Here is a 20,913-nt window from a genome sequence, read left to right as displayed (position 1 = left end):
AGAGGAGCAGAAACAGGGTTTAAAAGAAGCCAAATGTTCTGAAGGTCTTTAAGGGATAGCTGAGGTAACATGGGTAAATATATTATTAATGTTTGTGTTATTGCTTACTATTGACTGGATCTCTTCATTATACTCCTGAGAATGATGTACATAAAAGACAATAGAAATGATAGCAATGGCATCTGATTAACACTCGGCAGATCAGTCCTGGAACACAAGACTTTAAATATGTATGAGGCAAAAAAATGACTTTGGGTTATTAGTATTCCAATAAATTTTCCACAGCTGAAAGGGGCACGAGAAATGCACACATTTTAATAATTTGGGAAAAGTCAAGTTAGCTGATATCAATGATATTTGGAGGCTATTGTAATCTTTTTTTCTTTTAATGCATTTGCTTAATTGTCCTTTACAAAGAAAAAGTAAGCCAAGCATGTAGTTAAGACTGGTGGGCATCACATTCAGACAATTTGTGTATTCTTACAAATGTGTTTAATTACAACTGCTTCAAAAGTACCCCAGAGTTTCAAAAGTTTTATTTTAAGTTTGAAGACTAGACAAGGTCATACTAATTTTACAACATCCTACATGATTTAAGTATATATACAAAGAAAAAAAAAACAACATTGGAATATTACACAGCTTTAAGGTTTGCAAAGGTTATCTGTGTCTTAGTTACTTCTGTACTTACTGACACATGAGACGCCAGCAGTGAGTATTATATTTCATAATTTGTTGACTAGCAAAGATACAATCATTAGTACCCTAAGTCTTCAAAGTTCACACCAATCCTTATGAAGCCATTCAGAAAGAGAAAGTCAACCCTGAAATTAGAATTAGTGCCTACGATAAGTGCTTTTGACGGGACATAGATAAAAAATGGAGATGTTTAAAATGTTATTTCCAGAGATTATAAAATTAGCATATTATAGTTACTCCGTATAGTGAAGACAAGGTGATTCTTCTGGGCGTTCTGCTTACAAGATTTTCTTTAGTGTGAATTTAAATAGAATGAATTTGTTTCCCACTGATGCCATTGATACAAATGACACAACAGCTACATGCTACTTTATAGTACTTGTTAACATGACTACACCTGGGAACCCCTTTGTGATCATAAATTTGGACATCACGGGACCAATAGGTATCCAGTTGGCCATGCCATGTTGCTGAAGATACCAGAGAGCATGGAGAAAATGCACAAGCAAGGGAAAGCCATTTCAATGTGTTTCTAAAAGGTAACAAGTATAATTTTAACACACTCTCTTTGAAAATATTTGTTTAAAAAACTATCAATAAAATAAAATTCAAAACATCACGAGAGGCAATGAATAATTTTGAGAAAGTAATTGTTACAAAGCATTACTCAGAATTTCCATAATATACTCTGCTGAGAATGGAGAATCGATTATGCATAGTCTGCAAAGGAAAACGGTTAGAAATTTGGTGGGACAGTAAAGGCTTAAAGAAACAAAAGGCATTGGCTAGACAGTAAGTATGTGTATATTGTTGGGCCTATGTAATGATTTGTAATATGATGGTGAAATATAGGAAATAGAAAAGATTTAAATTCCTAATTTTAAAATTGCCCGAAAAAGGTAATATTGAGGACCTAACAATTTTGTTTGTGAAAGATGCTGAAAAATGATTGCCATTTAATAAGCTTCAAATCAACAATTTCTTAAGAACCTGAAATAGAAAGCCCGTGGGCATAGGATAAGTATGTGACCAGCCAGTCCGAATTTTGCTCTTATTAAAAATGCCATTATGATTGACTTTCCCTTTAAATTCTTCACTATGATTGAAGACCACTCCATATATACATCATTAAGAAATGCTTTTAACACATGGACAGACAATACAGTAACAGTCTAGTGGCTTTTGTTATGCAGCACAAATAATAGAGGGGAGAAAAAAAAACTTCTCAGTGTTGCACAGGACCTTAACATTTCGTACACATACCATACTTTCTTTTCCAGGACCCTTAATTTAAAACTCCAATAATTCCGTGTCTAAGCCTTATAAAATAAATACTTGTAAAGGTTATAAATTAGATGTTGAGGACTTTTATGGAGGCAGTGTGAGCTTTAATTTGAGAGACATGTCAATGAAACCTCCATTATCAATAACAAATTGTTATGATAATTGCTTATTATTTCAGGACCTCCGAAGGAAAATAAATAGAAATCAATTTTCATCTTAAAATGATGGACTACTTGGTCATTAGTAAATACTTTTCTTTTCACAAATAACTACACAATGTGCTTTCCTGGGAAACCACTACCAGTTTCATTCAAGTCTCAATAAAATGTTAGTTTCACAGGAAATGCAGAGGTGAACAAACAAATGAGGAGTATGCTTGGCCAAGCTATGCAGCACGATGCTAACATTTGTTTGCTAAAAAATTTCTTAAATAGAGAAAAAAAATTCATTATCCTAAAGTGGAGATAAGGGTATGTAAATAAGATGAAAAGTTTAAAATTCCAGTTTAAAGGGATATCATATAATTCTGTTTTTGTTTATTCTGCAAAATGGTGGTATTCGGCTTTTTGTAAAGGAAGGCATTTGGAAATACATAGTTATAGCTTCCTTCAAAAATAGAATTGCAGATTCAATATACTGATATTAAATATGATCAATCTACTGATACACAATCATGTTCCATATATATGTATACACACACAAACATGATCGTCCTTTTAGGCAAATACTAGGAGTAAACTCAATTAGCAAAAAAAAATATGGACTTATTCAGTCATTATATAATATAAAGATATGTATGAATAGAACAAAAAGGAAAAAAGATCACATAATATTTGATTAGAAATACTGGAAGCAAAATGAGAAATATAATGTCAATTAGTACTGCCTGTTACAGATTCTTTAAAATTCTGTTCTAAGCACTGACAGTGTTTGGTAGGCACAGGGAAACAATTATGATAATGAAGAGTCATTACAGAAGAAAAAAAACTTATTGCTAACATTGCGGTATCCCTTTTATAAGAATTAGTTGAGTATTGATTATAAAAGTTCTATCAACTCTTGCTTCTACTTGATAACTGTGAGATTTTTTTTTACCCTTGCTATCAAAAGAGTGCTACTTTCTTTCCTTAATATATTTCAACCATTGTGAATAATTCAAAAGACAATGACAAAAGTAATTCACAAGTTAATGTGATGTTGCTTAAGAAATTTAAACAATAAAAATCAAATTAAACCATTGAAAAGGTAAGCTTAGACCTCCTTAAAGACAGTGGCTTACCATAATTTAAGCACTTTTTCATGAAAAATACCATTCAGTTTCCTACAGATTTTGCACAGTTCATTCCGTGGAGATACTTTTAGGGAGATAGAGAGGAGAGTTGTGGGGTATGGAGTCTCCTCACTCCTCCTCTGTGCAGCCCAGCAGCTCCGACCGCAGTGTGATCCTTCCATACCAGGACCAAGGAAGGATTCTTATGTGCCGTGCATAGATGGGAGGGTCGATGACATTTTTCCTGTGCGTATCATTGTCAAAATTGCCCTGGAAAACCTAGTAAAGAAGAGCAAAGAATATCAATCATGTAGCTTTCTTTTTCTTGGGAATTATTTTTATTATTTTCTTGTTTCAAGCTTTTTTCCCAAAAGTGAGATTTGAGAAGTAATCATGTTTTTCAAAATAAATTGTTGCAGCTTCTTTCTAATGATAATTTTTAAACCAAACTGTCAAGTAATGTTTAATGTAAACACTTAAATAAGGGGTGCCTGGGTGGCTCAGTTGGTTAGGCATCTGACTCTTGATCTCAGCTCAGGTCTTGATCTCAGTGTCATGAGTTCAAGTCCCATGTTGGGCTCCACGCTGGGTGTGAAGCCTACTTAAAAACAATCAAATAAAAATAAATAAATAAAACAAAACTGGGTGTCTAAGGCAGGAATATGTATATCTACCATTTTCTTTTGCCTATCAGGTTTTTAAAAATGCAACAGATATTTATTTTTTGCTTATGTCACAGGCTGATGTTGATTAGGCAGCTTGCTGAGGGTGCTCTCTTCCAAGGAGTGACTCAGAGATCTAGGCTGCTCTGATCTAGGCTAGCCATCATCTGAAACATGGGGTCTCCACAGTGACAAATGATATGGTGAGAGAGAGTTGTTAGCCTGTGCAGGATGTTTTAAAGAACACAGTAAGGAAGCAGCTTACATCATTTTTGGATACATATCATTGACCTTAACTAATTATATGACCCCAGCCCAGCCGTAAAGGAGGCTGGAAAATGGAGAGGAGAGCATGGATATTTGGTGAGCACAGTACCATCAAAATGTCTTTTGCTCACTTTTCACATAGACAACAAATTCCCCAAGAGATAACACAATCAGTGCTGTTTTGTACTCCCCCCCTTTCTTTTTTTGGCTTCTCTGTCTATTAATTTCTGGATCCATACAATACTGTTGTGATCATTGTGACTTATAATGTTCTGACACGTTGGCACTGCATTATTCTCTATCTTCCTTCTTTTGTTGCAAAGCTTTTTTATTTTCTTAATGCATTTTATGTCCATTTTTCTCCCAAGAGACCTTTATAATAACCTTGAAAAGTGCTTGTTTCAGAAAAAACAAAATCAAACTACTGGGATCCAGATAGAAATGGTATTAAATTACACATGACTTTGTGAGAAATTCATGCATTCATAATATTTAGTCTTACTTGAAGATTTCATCATTTTTTAACCTAGAGATTCTGAACACTTATTATTGAAGGAATTTCTAATGATTTTATATTCACATTTTTATTTCAGCTCAACTAGGATAGTGAATGTCTCTTCAGAGTTTCCCCTTTTAACTTTATGAGGCATCTTATAATTGGAAGATAATTTTCTTTCTTGCTTGAGATCAAAACATGACTATATGGCTAAAGGGAGACCTGAAAAGAAAATTCCCCAAAGGAAAAAAAAAAAGAAAAGAAAAAAAGAAACGTCATCACTACATGACAGAATATTTAATCTGTATCTTTGAACATTCTAAAATTAAAGGGAATGTTTTAAAAACCGTCTTCTAGAATAAGTTGGTTCAGTCTCACATGATCATAAAAGGTCCCCTGGAAATAGAAAAATAAAGATATGCTCTTTAAGGCATTAGACAGCATGGCACTGATTAATAGAAGCAAGAGACAAGATGGGGTAATCTTTCTGTTGGTCCCATGGAAAGATTACGTGTCGTTGAGGGCAAATGCAAAGTGCCATCCCCATCTGGTGGGGAATAATCTTTCAACATGACACAAAATATATCTCAAAGGCTATTTTTGAATAAATACTTGCTGAAGAAGAGAATACCGAACTGTGCCAAATCTAGAATTCATCATCCTGGCATATCTGAATCCATTTTCATTTAATAGGCATTTTATCCTCAGCAATGCTCTGGCTTTGAATTGACCAAGCAGGAACTAATTCTGGATTTAAATGTGTTACTAAGTAACAGTGTCTCTGTTAGCAGAAGCTCACATGGATAGGGCATACCACACAAACACCAGAAATCCATAGAGAGGTTGTCATTGCAAAAGCAGAAAATAAGAGAGTATATTGTACGGATCCCTGACATTCTCTCTGACATATGATGTTGGATTCAAATGCTTCACTGAGATTGTCATGTTACAACTTAATACAGAATCTCAAATCCAATTTCATAGCTCTGCTGGAGAACTTAATGTATATCTTCAGAATAATAGAACTTAAATTCATTAACTTTCATCACAAGATCTATAACCGTCCAAAACATAGTGTCATACCACTTCTTAAGAAAGATATACAGTAAGAAACAATTTGCTTTTAAGTCACTGGTCCTCAGCACAAGTTTCAATAAGAAACTATCAATCCAGAAAGGAATAGTTGACATATTAGTTAGACTTATCTTTTTATAATGGAAAATATATTTAAAGAAACTACATCAGCTCTGAAACTGCATACAACTGTGACATTTCTGATTCAATGTGTGAAAGTCATAAATATTTGAATGCTCATTAAAAAGATTTAATGAAGTTTCATAAAATAGTATCATTAAAAAACAAAAATTTTCACAGAAAAACAGCCAGAGTCGACATCGGAATCACCCAAACTATGAGCTAAAGGTAGTGAAAATATACTTTTAATATTGGAGGTCTCTCAGTAATGATATAGTAGAGAACACTAAGCACATACTTGTGATTTCTAACATGACACCTTATACTTGCTGTGCAAACATGTGGCTCATGTACTGTTTCCTTGTCTCCAGTGCTAGGAAGATCTTGCTTAAGAATTGCAGTTTCAAAGTTTTACCCAGCAAAGGAATGCAAACTCAGTATTTTTAGTTAACTTTTAAAAATGTGTAAAAATTCTAGCAATGCATGTTCATATACACACTTTAGACATATAAGCACCTCGATTGAAATCAAAGTCTGAAAAGACTGATGGAAAACATTGAATGAATCTCCACTGAGAATGGGAATATTGTACACAAGAAAGATAGTTTGAGAAGTTTTTAGGAAAGAGTCTGCACATGCTTCAGTTTCAGGAGGAGGCTCAGCTAATAATTAGCTGATGACAAGTTTGTTGATGCACTAAGACATGATAATGCTTAGGGATCTCAGGATTTTCCCAACACACGGGGCCTCAAGGAAAAGGTACTGAAAGTACTTTGGAGAGCCTTCCACAGTTACAACCTAGAGGATAAGGGAGAAAACTACAACTGCCTCCATGTGGTGGAGATGTTGGATTCTGCTTTCCAATGTCAACTCTCCTGTGATACTAGTTAAAATTCAAATCAGATTCTAATGAAAATTCAAATCTCAACACAGAGAGACTGTCAGATAAAACAATTAAATGTTGCTTCTAGCAACGTTTTAATAATTTTTTTCTCAGATGAGACTTGTCATTCTTCATTAGGGACAATGGTCTATTCAGGCCAGAGTAGACGTCATCAGTGGAGACTGCCAAGAAGGCAGGATTATCCTTCATGACACAGTCAGAGAGCTGGGTCATATCTCAGCTTTTCTTAGCAGCCATGTACTATATACCTGCCTTTCACAAATGTTGAGGAATTCTTTGGGGATTTCTTGCACATACTACTTACTTAGAATGCCATCTGGTCTGTGAAGATATACTTCTTGTTATTTGTTGTAAACAAATGCATTAAAAGTTTTAAAGAGACTCTCACTGGTCTAACCTTTTGGGATCTAACCAGCAGTTTTAAGCAGTTTTAGGTAGCCTCCCTGAGCTCTTCAGGGCTAAAGAGTCTGTATTTTAGCAAGGTCTTGGGTAACCATCAGTTCATCCCTATGGCATTTTGGTCACCCCTTTCTAGATTGCATTATCTCTCTTTTGACATGTGGAGACTAGAACGATATCTGGAATTCCAAATATTGTGGAAATATAAGGGTTGAATAAGCTTTCTTGAGTTTTCTCTACTGTTTGTATTTGCTTTGGTATCAGACATACCATTGGCTTCATTGGCTATGTCTATACACCAATCTGATATCCTTAAAGGATAAAAGATCAAGATAAAAATGCATTACCCTAAAGCAGCATTTGTGTGTGTGTGTGTGTGTGTGTGTGTGTGTGTGTGTGTTCGGGGCAGGGAAAGGAATGGACAGTGAAAAAAATCTTATTTGGCATATATAATTTCAATTATTTATTCTTTCATCTAGAGTACTTACAACAAAGTTAGAAAAGAACAGTCTTTTCAAGCTCTGATCCCTGAGAAACCCTGTTTTTATTTAACTCTACCCATACAATGGAAGAACCCAAGACTTGGAAAAGAAGGCATAGATCTGCCAGCACCAATTTTTTTCTAACATTTCTGACATGGAACTTTCAGCCATGGCAACCTATTCATCAATATAATAGGGGAGGTATGCTTTAGACACTTTGGAAGTCTGTCTTTTTATGGGTTGACATATGCCTCCTTCAAACTTTGATCTATGATCCTAGTGCTTTATGCCCAAAAAGCATAGAAGATATCTAATTACCAAAAGAAAAACACTAATAATAACTAATATAAACCTATCAACAACTCAAAAATAGTGCTTGAGGCTAAACAGTCATGGTTGCTTAAAAAATTCCTCATTTAAGTTGATCTTCAAACTTATCATCTTGACTGCATTCCATTGGATACCCTCTGGTTTAACTATGACTCAATTAAAGTGTGGATTTATCCAGACATAGTATGTAGTTATGACTTGAATGGCTCAAAATATAGAGGATACTTACCTTTGTTACAGATACAATGCTTCTATCAGTGCAATAAAATTATTTAAAACTATTAGATTCACTTTGGTCAGGATTGATGACTGGTGGTCAAATAAACTATGAACTTTGTCATAGAATTTCTCTTAAGCCAGGATTTTCCCATTGTTTTACTTGTAAAATAGATTTATAGTGGATATAGAAATTTATATTTATTCCAATTTCATTTCATTTTATTGAATCATGACATTTTAAAAATAGCAATTCCTTAGTTAAAATTATGATCTATATAAAAATAGTAGAAATTTAATAGACATTGGAGTTAAGTATCTATTTCATAAAGTAACCATTTATGTGTAATGTGAGTATAAAATCTGGCATTTTGAGTGACATAAAGGACTTACACTTATTAGTTTATGGTTCAGTATCATAAAAATTGTTTTTATATAATTATTATTATATAATATTATATTATTCTATAAAATTACTGAGGGGCGCCTGCATGGCTCAGTCAGTTAACTGTCCATCTTCAGCTCAGGTCAAGATCTTGCGGTTTGTGAGTTTGAGCCCTGCATCGGGTTCTATGCTGACAGCTCAGAGCCTGAAGCCTGCTTCGGATTCCGTGTCTCCCTCTCTCTCCCTCCCCCACTCATACTCTGTCTCTCTTTTCCTCAAAAGTAAATAAAATATTAAAAAAATTGAATAAAAAGAACATTACTTGAATTTCTTTGGACTGTCAAAAATTTCAGGTATAACTTGAATGAATGCTTTAATGGTTTAAAGTCTAATGAAGATTTTCACAGAATTAGTATGCATAAATGAAAGTAAACATATTTATTTATTCAGATAGTGTTTATAAGAAAGACCAGTTGCTTCTCATTCTATATTATTAATATGTCTTAGTAAAATTTGCAATTTTTGTTCTACTTTGCCCTATATTAAAGCATTCTAAAAACCAAAACTTTTCATTAAAAAATAAAATAAAATGTGAGGCTTGTGTTAAAATGTATAGAAAACTATGTCTTAAAAAGTTTCAGTTAGTGGTATGAATGTACATCACATTAAAAACATCTTATTGGAAGTTTTACATGTATGAAACTTCTGTTAGTGATTGGATATAAAAAGTCTGAAACCAAAGTTTGATTATTTTAGCCTACATAGACTCTAGCTATTATTCAGTGAATTCAATTTTCTAGGAAAATTTATCAGCATCCTGAAACCATTTCATGATTGAATGGCTGGTATATCATTCTTGATGGCTTCTCTCCAATCAATTCCACTAAACCAATGAAACTCTGTAACAAAATTAGTCTAAATATAAGTACATTCTTTCATATGTAAAACGGAAACAAGAAATCAGTTTCCAGGTAAATTCCAACATTCTAGGAAATGTTCCTTGAAAAACAGTGCACACTGAGAATCACATTCTAAGAGGCGCACACACACATAAAGAAAAGGTTTTGTCAGAGAGAGTAGATTGTGTTAATAACCATCTACATTGATCATGAGTCTGCAAAAGAATGAGTTGGGAGCATGAGTGAGCAAAAATCCTCACTGGTAGAGAGGGACAGAGAGCTGCCTCAGTGTCTTCCAACCCTAAGCATCCTGCCTTTCAAAAGTGCAGATGAAGTAAGGCCATAACCATCCAAAACAATTTATCAGCAGGAGAACATATCTGTACAATTCAGGGTGTGTCCAATCTAGTATAGTCACAATGTTTGCAGACGTAGGTCATTCCAGTGAAGAGAATACAAAACATACAACTTTGTGCAATATGAGTGTGCAGTAAAATATTAACCTTACCCCAAAAAGAGGTCTGACCTTTGCTTTCAGCTCCTGTGAGCTGAAAGCCTTGGAACATCCTGCAGGAGAAGACTGTCTTTGTTTACATGGGCTGGGCCAGATAATGTATGCTAACAAAGTGATTTATGGTGGGGGCTTTGGACCAGTTTGACCACCTAAGGGGCTGGAAACTAAAGTCAGCCTTGCGGGCAGTAAACCATGTTTACATAACTGAGCTTCAATAAAAACTCTGAACATCAAGGCTGAAGTAAGCTTTCCTGGTTGGTAATACCTAGTGTATATTGTATGTCACATATCATTGCTGAGAGAGGTTTAGCACTGTTCAAGACTCTGAGAGAAAACAATGGAAAGCTAATGCCTAGAACTCTTCTGGATTCTGCCCCATATGCCTGTTCTCTTGGCTGATTTTTTTTAAAGTTTATATATTTATTCTGAGAGAGAGACTGAGCATGAGCAAGGGAAGGGCAGATAGAGAGAGAGAAGAGAGAGAATCCCAAGCAGGCTTCTGCACTGAGAGCACAGAGTCCTATGCAGGGCTCGAACTCATGAAACCATGAGATCATGACTTGAGCGAAAACCAAGACTCAGACACTTAACCAACGGAGCCACCCAGCAGCCCCTCTCTTGGCTGATTTTTAGCTGAATCTTTTCACTGTTATAAACTGTAACTGTAGGTATAATAATTTTAAATGAGTTCTGTGAGTCGTGAATTGTCATACCTAAGGTGGTCTTGGTGACCTTTGAACACTGTTGATGTGAGAAATGAATGTGGATTTAGGAACTCCCAAACTTGGCAATGAGTAATTGATGTTGTAAGGTTATAGGTTTCATGGAGGACTTTTTGATACTTCTAATGATTAGTCTGAAAAGGGACCCGAAATATCTCAAAGAATTGTGCCCCAAACTTCCTCAACCTTATGTGCCAGGCCTCAGGCTCCAAATTAATTGTGAACATATTCTTTTACGATTCTTTGAATAAATCCTAAATTTCCTACTGAAATTTATTTATCGTGGCCCTTGAGAACACTTTCTAAATCTTTTATTCTTAGGTTCTACTCACTCTATTTTACTTGCTCCTTTTATTTTTATTTTCTGGATGATATTTATTTTCATGAACATAACCCTAACAAATACATCAAACAGCTAGTGTGGCTTGCTTGTTCTGTTTCATATTTCAGTAACAAAACAGCTCACCATCTTTATTCTTTCGTATTTCTTTAAAATCATTTCTGCAAAAGCTTACACATTCCACGGGGAATATTACTTTGGCCATCTACTAGGGATTAATTTGAAATCCCTGGGAAACTGCCAGGTTTTCTGAAAGCTGTAGAACATAGTGACATATATAAATCATTCTGCACTGTATTTCATATTGGATACCAATTTTTATCTGTGTTCCTTTCAGAATGGTATTTTTTTCCACAAGCCCTTTAAAAAACCTGGACCCTGGTTCCTTCAGAGATTTCTTTCCTTCCCAAGCTCCCTCAGTGAAATTAGATGAGGCTTTCAAACTGCCTACCCAAAGACTTAACTTCAAAGGTCCAATTATAGGACATTTTTGTTTGATGGGGGAAGTAAAAAGAAAAACATGGGGACAAGTTCCATGTCTTTCTTACACTAGTGCATGGATCATTTTAAACCATTAAAATGAATATATGGATTCTCTGAGAAAATGCATTCCACTCCCATTGCTGCCCTCAGGAGATTTCTTGTGGCTCTGAAGTTTGCTCTCTTTTGTAATTATGTAAAAAAGGAGGTCTTTGGCTTCAGGAAATACTGCATTTCACTGAACTGATCTGGCTTTGCTTCATGTTCCTAGTATATATAAATCTCTGATTATATCTCAAGAAATCTTTACTAACCCACATATCTGATATCCACTTAAGAGTTCTTGCAGTATTATGTGCACTGTATTGTTCTTCCTGTTACACGTTTTTCTCCCCAAAATGCACTCGTGGGAGATTCTAATAATAATTGGCCACAACAATGCAAATATGTTACCTCTTTCTTTCTACTCTGACAATAAAGGGATTTTTCTTTTATTGCTTTTCAAACTGTCACACACTCTCATTTTCCTGTAATTAATACGAAAGCTGGTTGGCTGATATTTAATTCTTGACTGGGAAAGAGGGCTGTGATATCTTTCTAAAATCCCTTCCTCCTTAGGTACTCTGGCAGCTGGGAGCATTGGGAAAGAAGAGGAAATGGCACATCTTTGGGAATATTTTTGAAAACTTTTAACTTCTGGCCTCTCATGGAAAGGCTCACCTGACCCATAGAGGTCTGAGATGGAGGGATGTAACTCTCCACAGTAACATCACCCTCTCTGTTACTGGCAAGCTGGCATAGCTTATACCTGTGACTCCCTAGTCCGCTGCGAGAGTGACGAGCTAAGGAATTGTTGAGATTCAACACAGCCAGATTCTCACAGCTGAGATTCAACACAGGGAAAAGGCCTGGGGACAGGGTAGCCACCTCCATTCCATCTGTGATTTTCTTGCAGATCCTTAACTCCAAGTGTCTGGGGAGCGGGCTGTTTCTTACAAAGTGCCAGAAGGGCCTCACTGAGAAATTCATAATATTTCTGTTAAGTCTTGACCCTGGAAAAAAACTCAGAAAAATCAAAGCTAAAGTTTCTAATTCTGTTGACTGTTACCTTTCTTCTCCCATAGTTGCTGGCATTTAGAATGCTCACTCTAAAAGTCACTCAATAGGTAGGACACACAACCATATTTAACTTCTTTTATGATGAGAGTCTCCTTAGGAAGCAAGAATACCCTAGGAAATATATCATATAGGATGATTGCCTATAAAGATTTATGAAACATAAAATATGCCATTCTTTTTTTTTTTTTTTTTTTAATTTTTATTTATTTTTGGGACAGAGAGAGACAGAGCATGAACGGGGGAGGGGCAGAGAGAGAGGGAGACACAGAATCGGAAACAGGCTCCAGGCTCCGAGCCATCGGCCCAGAGCCTGACGCGGGGCTCGAACTCACGGACCGCGAGATCGTGACCTGGCTGAAGTCGGACGCTTAACCGACTGCGCCACCCAGGCGCCCCTAAAATATGCCATTCTAAACTGTGGCTATATACTTAAACTATCTGATTTCCAGCACTCAGATTTTGACTGCCGTAAGAAATAGTCCTAAAGAAGAAACAGAACTGGAAAATCATGTGCTTTTTTTTAAAGTTTATTTTTATTTATTTTAAGAGATAGAGAGAGAGAGAGTAAGCAGGGGAGGGGCATGGAGAGGGAGGTAGACAGAATCCCAAGCAGACTCCACACTGTCAGTGCAGAGCCCCATGTGAGGCTTGAACTCACAAACCATGAGATGATGACTTGAGCCAAAATCAAGAGTCAGACCCTTAACCGACTGAGCCACCCAGGTGCCCCGATCATCTGCTTTTTAAAGATATCTACAGGAGATATTACCAGGAGCAGTAGGAGAGTAAGACCATCTTATTTTTTTTCTTTTTTAGTATAACATCAGAAATGTAGAAATGCCTTTTATTTTTTCTATAAAAGTACAAAACAGTCTGCCTCTCTCATAAAGCTCAATGCTCATCTCAAAATTTCCTAAGTCACACAGGGCATTTTGCATTGTATCAGAACAATCTGTAGTCTGACTCTATCCCTTCATAGTAGAAATTTCCATGATGTGGCAGTAGAGAAATTGGTGTCTGATAATTCCTACCCCACCTTAGGAACCTTTTCCTCACTCCACATCTCCTTGAAGAGTTTCATCCTATTTTGGTCAGAAATGACTTCGTACACAACTATATATATGAACACAGTAGTGATTTCAGCATCCAGCCATGTGTCTTCTAAGCCAGACTGCTAAGGAGGAAACAGTGTCAGGGAGTTGGAGAAAATAATTCTGGAGATGGACAAAGAGGTGGCAAAGTGAAAGCTCAAAGATGAAGCAGGTTGTGAGGGTGTGTGCATGCGTTTGCTGTACTTGACTAGGCATGGAAGAAAGGCATCCCCACTTTATTCTGTCTTCCTTATGTGTGTTCTCAGAAGAACATCTGGTCTAGCTGGAAAATCTGGGAGACCTCTAATGGAGACAGGATTGCAGATACAAACTTGGGATATACTTATACTAAAAGAATTATCCATTGCTGATCTGAAATTCAAATTTAACAGGATATGCTGCATTTGTGTTTGGTAAATCTAGCAACTCTAAATGAAGAACAGAGTAAATGGCCCTGAGTTGAGCAGCTGCAAACTCTACTTGGGTTTGAGCTGGATCCTGGGTCTTTTTGTTTCAATGTGTTGAGAGCAGAATGATTATTAAATTATATTTGACATCAGGAGGAAAAAATCACCTTTGCCAATGCTTATAGATATTACTAAACTACCAAAAAGAAGAAAATAAATCAAAAGTGAAACGTTGCTATATAAAAGTAATATTTTTTTCACTCCCTTACGAAGAATGCCTTCCTTTAATTATTGTTAACTATTTAACATTTCATTTATCTGTACAAAATTAATTTTATTTCTTGCTTTATTGGAAAGCAGGAAGTTAATTCCTGTGTTTGGTCTTCTGGGTTATTTTTTTTTTTTTCTATAGAAAAATTGGAAAAAAATACTCCTTTCATGCAGGTATAATCGCTGGGTTCATCTTTAATTTTTAAAATTATCCTTTAATCAGCTTTGTGTCTCAAATTACACCAGAAGCCTTATAATGATGAGAAATGTGTTGCTTCTACAATAAGGGCCCCAAGGGGCTTAGTACCTTAGCGCCTTGAGAGCCCTCCATACATATAAATAAGCTTTCTCGGGGCGCCTGGGTGGCGCAGTCGGTTAAGCGTCCGACTTCAGCCAGGTCACGACCTCGCGGTCCGTGAGTTCGAGCCCCGCGTCCGGCTCTGGGCTGATGGCTCGGAGCCTGGAGCCTGTTTCCGATTCTGTGTCTCCCTCTCTCTCTGCCCCTCCCCCGTTCATGCTCTGTCTCTCTCTGTCCAAAAATAAATAAAAAACGTTGAAAAAAAAATTAAAAAAAAATAAGCTTTCTCTTTGAGATCCAACAAAAAGAAGTATGGACATGAGCGTCGTTGCCTAACGGGTCGTTTTATAGGGTGTGGCAGATCCAGAAATCCTTTTATGGATTCTTATAAGCATGGAATTATGACAGGCATCTTTTATCCTTTTTCGGATTTAAACTGTGGAATGAGTAGAAAAAGACTAGAACATGAATTCATTTTGAAAGTCAGAGACTTTCATTGCTTCACACACTACCGCTGAACGTGTGCTGGTGGACAGGAAAAACGGCATGTGTGCCCTGTGGAACTGACATCCTAGAGGGTTTTTTCACCTTCAAAATATGCATATTCAGCAGTCAAAATATTAGTTGTTTGGTAATTACTTAGAAATGAAGTGGGCTCATATTTTTTGCTGTATTCCAGCCAATGGTAAATGCATAGTTCCAACAACCAAAATAATGACATGTTTTTTTTTTTCTCTTACTCAGACTGATCAAATGCTCATTTTAATAGTGGGGATGGTAACTATCAGATTCAAGTTAAATAGGATTTTATTTTTTTCTAATAAAACTATTAAAAATCTTTCACAGCTAAGCTCTGCTATTTCTGTCAGGTTCATCACTGCCTTTTAATGAATAATAACATTTTTGAAGTTTAAACAACTTATTAAAGGTTTATAGCCTTGACTATTCTATTGTGGACCTATCGCTAATCAGTATTTTTAGTGTGTCAACATTTTTAATCAGTGGCTAGGGTCATAGTTGGGCTAACACTTGACGGTCCCTCACAGTCGTAATACAAGCACGACTTAATAAGAGAATGTGTAATTATTTTCCATGAGGGATAATGTCATTAAACAATTGTGCTTAATAATATATGTCAAACAAAAACATGAGATATTCAGAATTTTCACTGTGGATATTTTTATTAATTTCTGATGAGTGATTGTGGATTAGGACGACAAAAATTAAGACACTTAAAGTTTTTTGGCATTTGAGCCTTGGGAAAATTAAGGCCATAAATATAATAATGATATGTAATAATAAAAATTACTTTCAATGAACATTTTACTTTAATAGCATGTTATGTAATGTATTTCATGTGTTTTTCACACATTTTTTCATTCATGCAGAAACATCTGTTACCTAGAAAAAGTATATGGTTTCAAATTTTAAGGTAACTTATCAAATTTTCCAGAAACCAAGAAGTTCTTATGTTTTTAGGATATAAGATAATTAACACAAATAAAAAAAAACCATGTATTTAAACCTCACTGCATTTTTCTGCATTGTTTGCTCCTTTCTCCATTGTCAAAAACAAAACCCACAGATCCAAAAAGGCATCAGTTAGGCCGAGTTTGAAAATTAGGGTTTAATACATAATCTGACTGCAGTTAACCTCCCCCGGAAATGCAGTCTTAACTGGTCGGTCAGGAATTTTCTGATGGGCGCCAAGGAGTCTGCCACATGGGCTCTCTCCATCCCCCAGAGGAAGATGAAGTAATCTGCCTGATAAGACTCTTTGCTTTGACCCCTAAGGGAAAGCAGCCTTGCCTGGAACAATCCTCTTGTGCTAGTAACTCTTGTCCTATCCCCCCTCTATAAAAACCTTCCATTTTGTACAACTCTTCTGAGCTCCCTCTACTAGCTAGAAGGGATGCTGCCCATTCATACATCATTTAATAAAGCCAATTAGATCTTCACATTTACTGGGTTGAATTAAAAAAAAAATTTAACGTTTATTTATTATTGGGAGACAGAGAGACATAGAGTGTGAGCAGGGGAGGGATAGAGAGAGGAAGAGACACAGAATCTGAAGCAGGCTCCAGGCTCTGAGCTGTCAGCACAGAGCCGGACGTGGGGCTCAAACTCAGGATCTGTGAGATTATGACCTGAGCTGAAGTCCATTCCCTAACCAACTGAGCCACCCAGGTGCCTCTTGAATGTTTGTTTTTTAACATCTTGAACTTCTGTCTCACTGAGAATGAGGTTTCATAGCATCTGTGCTGGGATATTATATGTCACTAAATAAGAGTCATAGCGGCAGGGATGTTTTTCTTCCCCTTGTTCCCAGCCCACTCCCAAATCAGTGAGTTTTATGGATTTTGTGCCTGATGTTTGTTTTTCTTTTCTGCTACCTTATGGTGTGTCCTCAGACCAGCACTCTTTTTGTTTGTTTGTTTGTTTTAAATGAAGAAGATTAAAAAATCCAAATGGCATCTAAGAAATGTAAAGGCTTCAATGGCCAAAATTATTTTACATTGTTAGTCTTTAATATTATAGAATGTGAAATAACATACAAAGAATTTTCTTTGCAACTTCAAAATTGATCCCTGAAGAAAGGCAATCAGCTTTCTATTGCTGTCTCCAAATAACCTGAACGACTTCTTAATGAGCTCCTTCAGATCAATGGCTTCTGACTGTTCCTGTGGCTAGTCTATCATTCTAGCTTGCCTTTAATTTCCAGCATTTAGCCAGTTACTCGATTCTACAATTATAATTATCGAAGTTACTAACCCTCTCTTGCTCACCTCCATCCCAGTAGCCCCATTTCCTGGTCCTCCCTTCCTTTCCTTCTCATAAACCATTTACTCTGGGTTCAGGAACAAACATCTCTGGGTAGACAGGACACTTGGAGTTCATGTTAAATATGGAAATGGAAATACAGTCCTCCGTGTACCTCATCTGCCCTTGTCTATTTGTGTCTGGACTTGCATCCAGTCTTGTGCCTTGTTTCTGACCCCAAGTCCCCATCTCACAACTGATTCTGATAAGTGATTCCATATTGTGTTGTTCTCTGTGCACCTTAATAACTGCTATCATACTTCTCATTGGTGACAATATGCTGCTTTCTGAACTTAAATTTGTTCAGTGTGGATGTCCTTTCCCATTCCAGCAGGCATATCCAGATCTGCAAATGGCTTTTCACATTGATAGATCAATTCTTCTATAGTGGGTTTTTTTACTAAGATGTGGCTTTCTTGGTCTGAGGCCTTAGTAAAATTTACAGGGACTCCATTCTCTTTTTGTCAAGAACATGAATTATAAAAGCTACATAAGGAATCATTGGATTTCCTTGAATTTTTTAGTTGGTATACACAGGTTATGTCAATAACTGAACGTCTTTACTTACATGTTTTTACTAAATATTTTGTCTCTGTATGTTATCAACCTTTATTAAAAAGGGTGAACTTTACATTCTGTCAAAACAGACACATTCTCAGGTGATGTCTTACGTTTGAAAATCTAATAACATCCACATTAATGTGAATACGGACAATTGTTTATTCTTTATACCAACACATATCCAAGTAAGGTCCCATAATACTGGATTGCAACAAGGAAGAAAGCAGATACAATTTTAAATAAGTTGATACCAGATGGTGTTTATTTAAATTACACTGTCCCTATTTTTAGACAATGATGAAACTATAGCATTGTTTCTTTAACTTAGCTCCAATTAAGTCAATCACCAAATACCTAAGTAAGTACACTACAGTGACTACATATAAATCTCTGTCATGTAGGGGCACAACTCATTTGCTATTTTTGAATCCGAGTGCTTTGTGTAGAGTCAATTTGTTGTCAGAAAATGCTTTCAGAAAAGCAGCATCTTCTCTTTCTCTCCCTGCTTTATTTGAAAATAGTAGTAAGACTCTGAGTGGATGAGACTAATGGTCTCTAGGCAAGACAAGAGACTTGATGTCCTTGATCCTGCTGCTCAGAAACATGTGACTTTTCCACCTTGAAAGACTGATTCACTCTCTTTCACTTCCCCCAGCTAGAATCCTTCTCACCCAATGCCACTGGGGATTCCATTTATTTTACCTCCCAAGGGATTCTGTAGGTTCCAAATTTCTCACGCAGGTCAAATTTCAAAAGAGCAGCATGGCAATCGACTACTAAATTGACACCCCACCTGACCTCTGCCTCACTGAAGAGCTGGACTTCTGAGGCTTTAAATATTCACATTTAATTTCAGCTACCTGAGAGTGCCAGCTTCAGCAGGAATGAAAGGATGCCCTGTGGCATCTGTCCTTACTGATTAATTTGAATATATACACCAATACAGATTATGAAGGCTTTGCTAATGGGGATTGGTGGAGTTGCTGCTTATTTTTTTTCCACATCGACGTTGAAAAAGAAAGGAAGTAGAGAAGAATGAGGATCTCTTCCCCGCCCCCCCCCCCGCCATTGGAGAGTCACAGACTTTTATGAAATGAGCATAATTTAATATTGTTCTTATTGTTCTCAGATTGTTCTAAGATCATGTTACTTATTTCCTATACTTGTTTTCTCACGTTATACACTTGGCAGGTTATATTTGAAGTCTTCAAAATTAGCTGACTGTATCAAAGGTCTTCCACCATTCTCAAGTTCCTCATTAGACTGGGCTTTCTCTGACCCACTGTCATATTCAGGTTTTCCCCCAGTGTATCCAGCAGAATGTAGACGGTAACTGCCTGCTGAATAGATGATTGAATGAACATAAATGTCACATTCTTTGAGGTGCTTTCCCACCTAATCTGTGTTCCTAACTACTTAGATCTATTATTTAAATTTAAATTTTGTTCAAAGCTAATACATGTTTACTTTCTGGTGTTCATGAGAGAAGTGGCAAATGTTAAAATCTAAACTTACTTTTGGAGACATTGATTCATACTGACTTCCACTGACAAATTAGTGGCCAGCCAGTCCTAAAGAATTATAATATAATACATTCCATTCTGACTAGAAAAATCCAAAACTACACTTAATTTCAAAAACTTAAAGTTGGTGCCAATTAGAGTCATCTTTCCCACATGTGCTTATTATTCAAATTAGCTGGAGCCTCTGTAAACATTTAGATTTCCAACTCATCCCCAGAGAGCCAGAGGCAGCACCCACAAATCAGTATTTTTTAACAAGCTCCCCCATGAGTGTTATGATCAGGTAATTTTGGTAACCAGTGAATTAGAGTTCACCAAGATGTTGCAAGATTGTTCTTGATGAATATGTGGCATTCACTGTTCAGGGCCAATAAAATCTTACTGTAAACAGAGTTTTGGATTACGTGCTTTTATAGAATATCCAGAGTATAGTTGCAATTTTTTTTTTGATTTATGCTTTTTAAAAACCTGGATAATTCGAGGGAGGGAGACAAATAGAATATTACCAGCATCTTTTTTTCCCCCAAGAAGAAAGCCCCCATGGTGTGAATTCAGGTTAATTTAAACACCATGACATTATGACTAATATATTGGATGAGAAAATCCATTTTCATTTCTAATTTTTCCATATAAGAAGGCTTCCTGAAATTTATTATTGTTTTACTTTGGCTTATAACCTTAAAAATTAAATACTGAAAGTGTCTGTCAAATTTTGCAATTTTCCTGCTAACTGCAATAAAAAACAGCTCCAGGCGTATAAAACAAATGTCACTTTCATGAGAGCAAAGGAACATTTGACTTTCAACTAAAAAATATATCTGAATCCATGTTGTAGAGAAATATTAAAGTTGGTTAAATGTTAGAAAATGTAGACTAGAAAGAGAAAAATAAGATTGTAGAGATCGTAATGAGGTAGTGTCATCACGTGCTCAATCATGAAAGATAAAATGAAGAATTTTGTCAAAAAATAAAATGTTAAAATAAATTATAGTTCTTATATAAGTTCTGAGAAGGTAGTGAGAAACTGACAATTCAATGAAGAGAACAGGCATCTATTTCTCTTCAGTTGATTTTTGGCATACACACACAAATATATATACATAATATACGTTGATACAGATATTTAGATACTCTTACATACATATATACTTTTTCCTTGACATTGCTTTCCTGAGGCTTAGTCCGTTATGACTAATAAAAACCAGAAAAGATATTCATATGTTTTTAAAAAAATTTGACATTCTTACATTTTTAGTATTTCATTTACACCACCTGTGGTAA

General features: G+C 36.0%; 1 protein-coding gene across 2 annotated transcripts in view; it reads right to left on the bottom strand.

Annotated features, from left to right (window-relative positions):
- Nucleotides 1-521: 521 nt before the first annotated feature.
- Nucleotides 522-20,913, bottom strand: part of EDIL3 (EGF like repeats and discoidin domains 3) — a 426,671-nt gene continuing 406,279 nt past the window's right edge. For both annotated transcript variants that reach the window (XM_058727809.1, XM_058727800.1), the window contains one exon: nucleotides 522-3,532. In XM_058727809.1, coding sequence (XP_058583792.1) covers nucleotides 3,383-3,532 — 150 coding nt within the window. In that variant the 3' untranslated portion in view covers nucleotides 522-3,382. The remainder of the gene's footprint in view (nucleotides 3,533-20,913) is intronic.

Source organism: Neofelis nebulosa, chromosome 1 (genome assembly GCF_028018385.1).
Source record: "Neofelis nebulosa isolate mNeoNeb1 chromosome 1, mNeoNeb1.pri, whole genome shotgun sequence".
NCBI lineage: Eukaryota > Metazoa > Chordata > Mammalia > Carnivora > Felidae > Neofelis > Neofelis nebulosa.
This window is presented reverse-complemented; position numbering and strand designations above follow the sequence as displayed.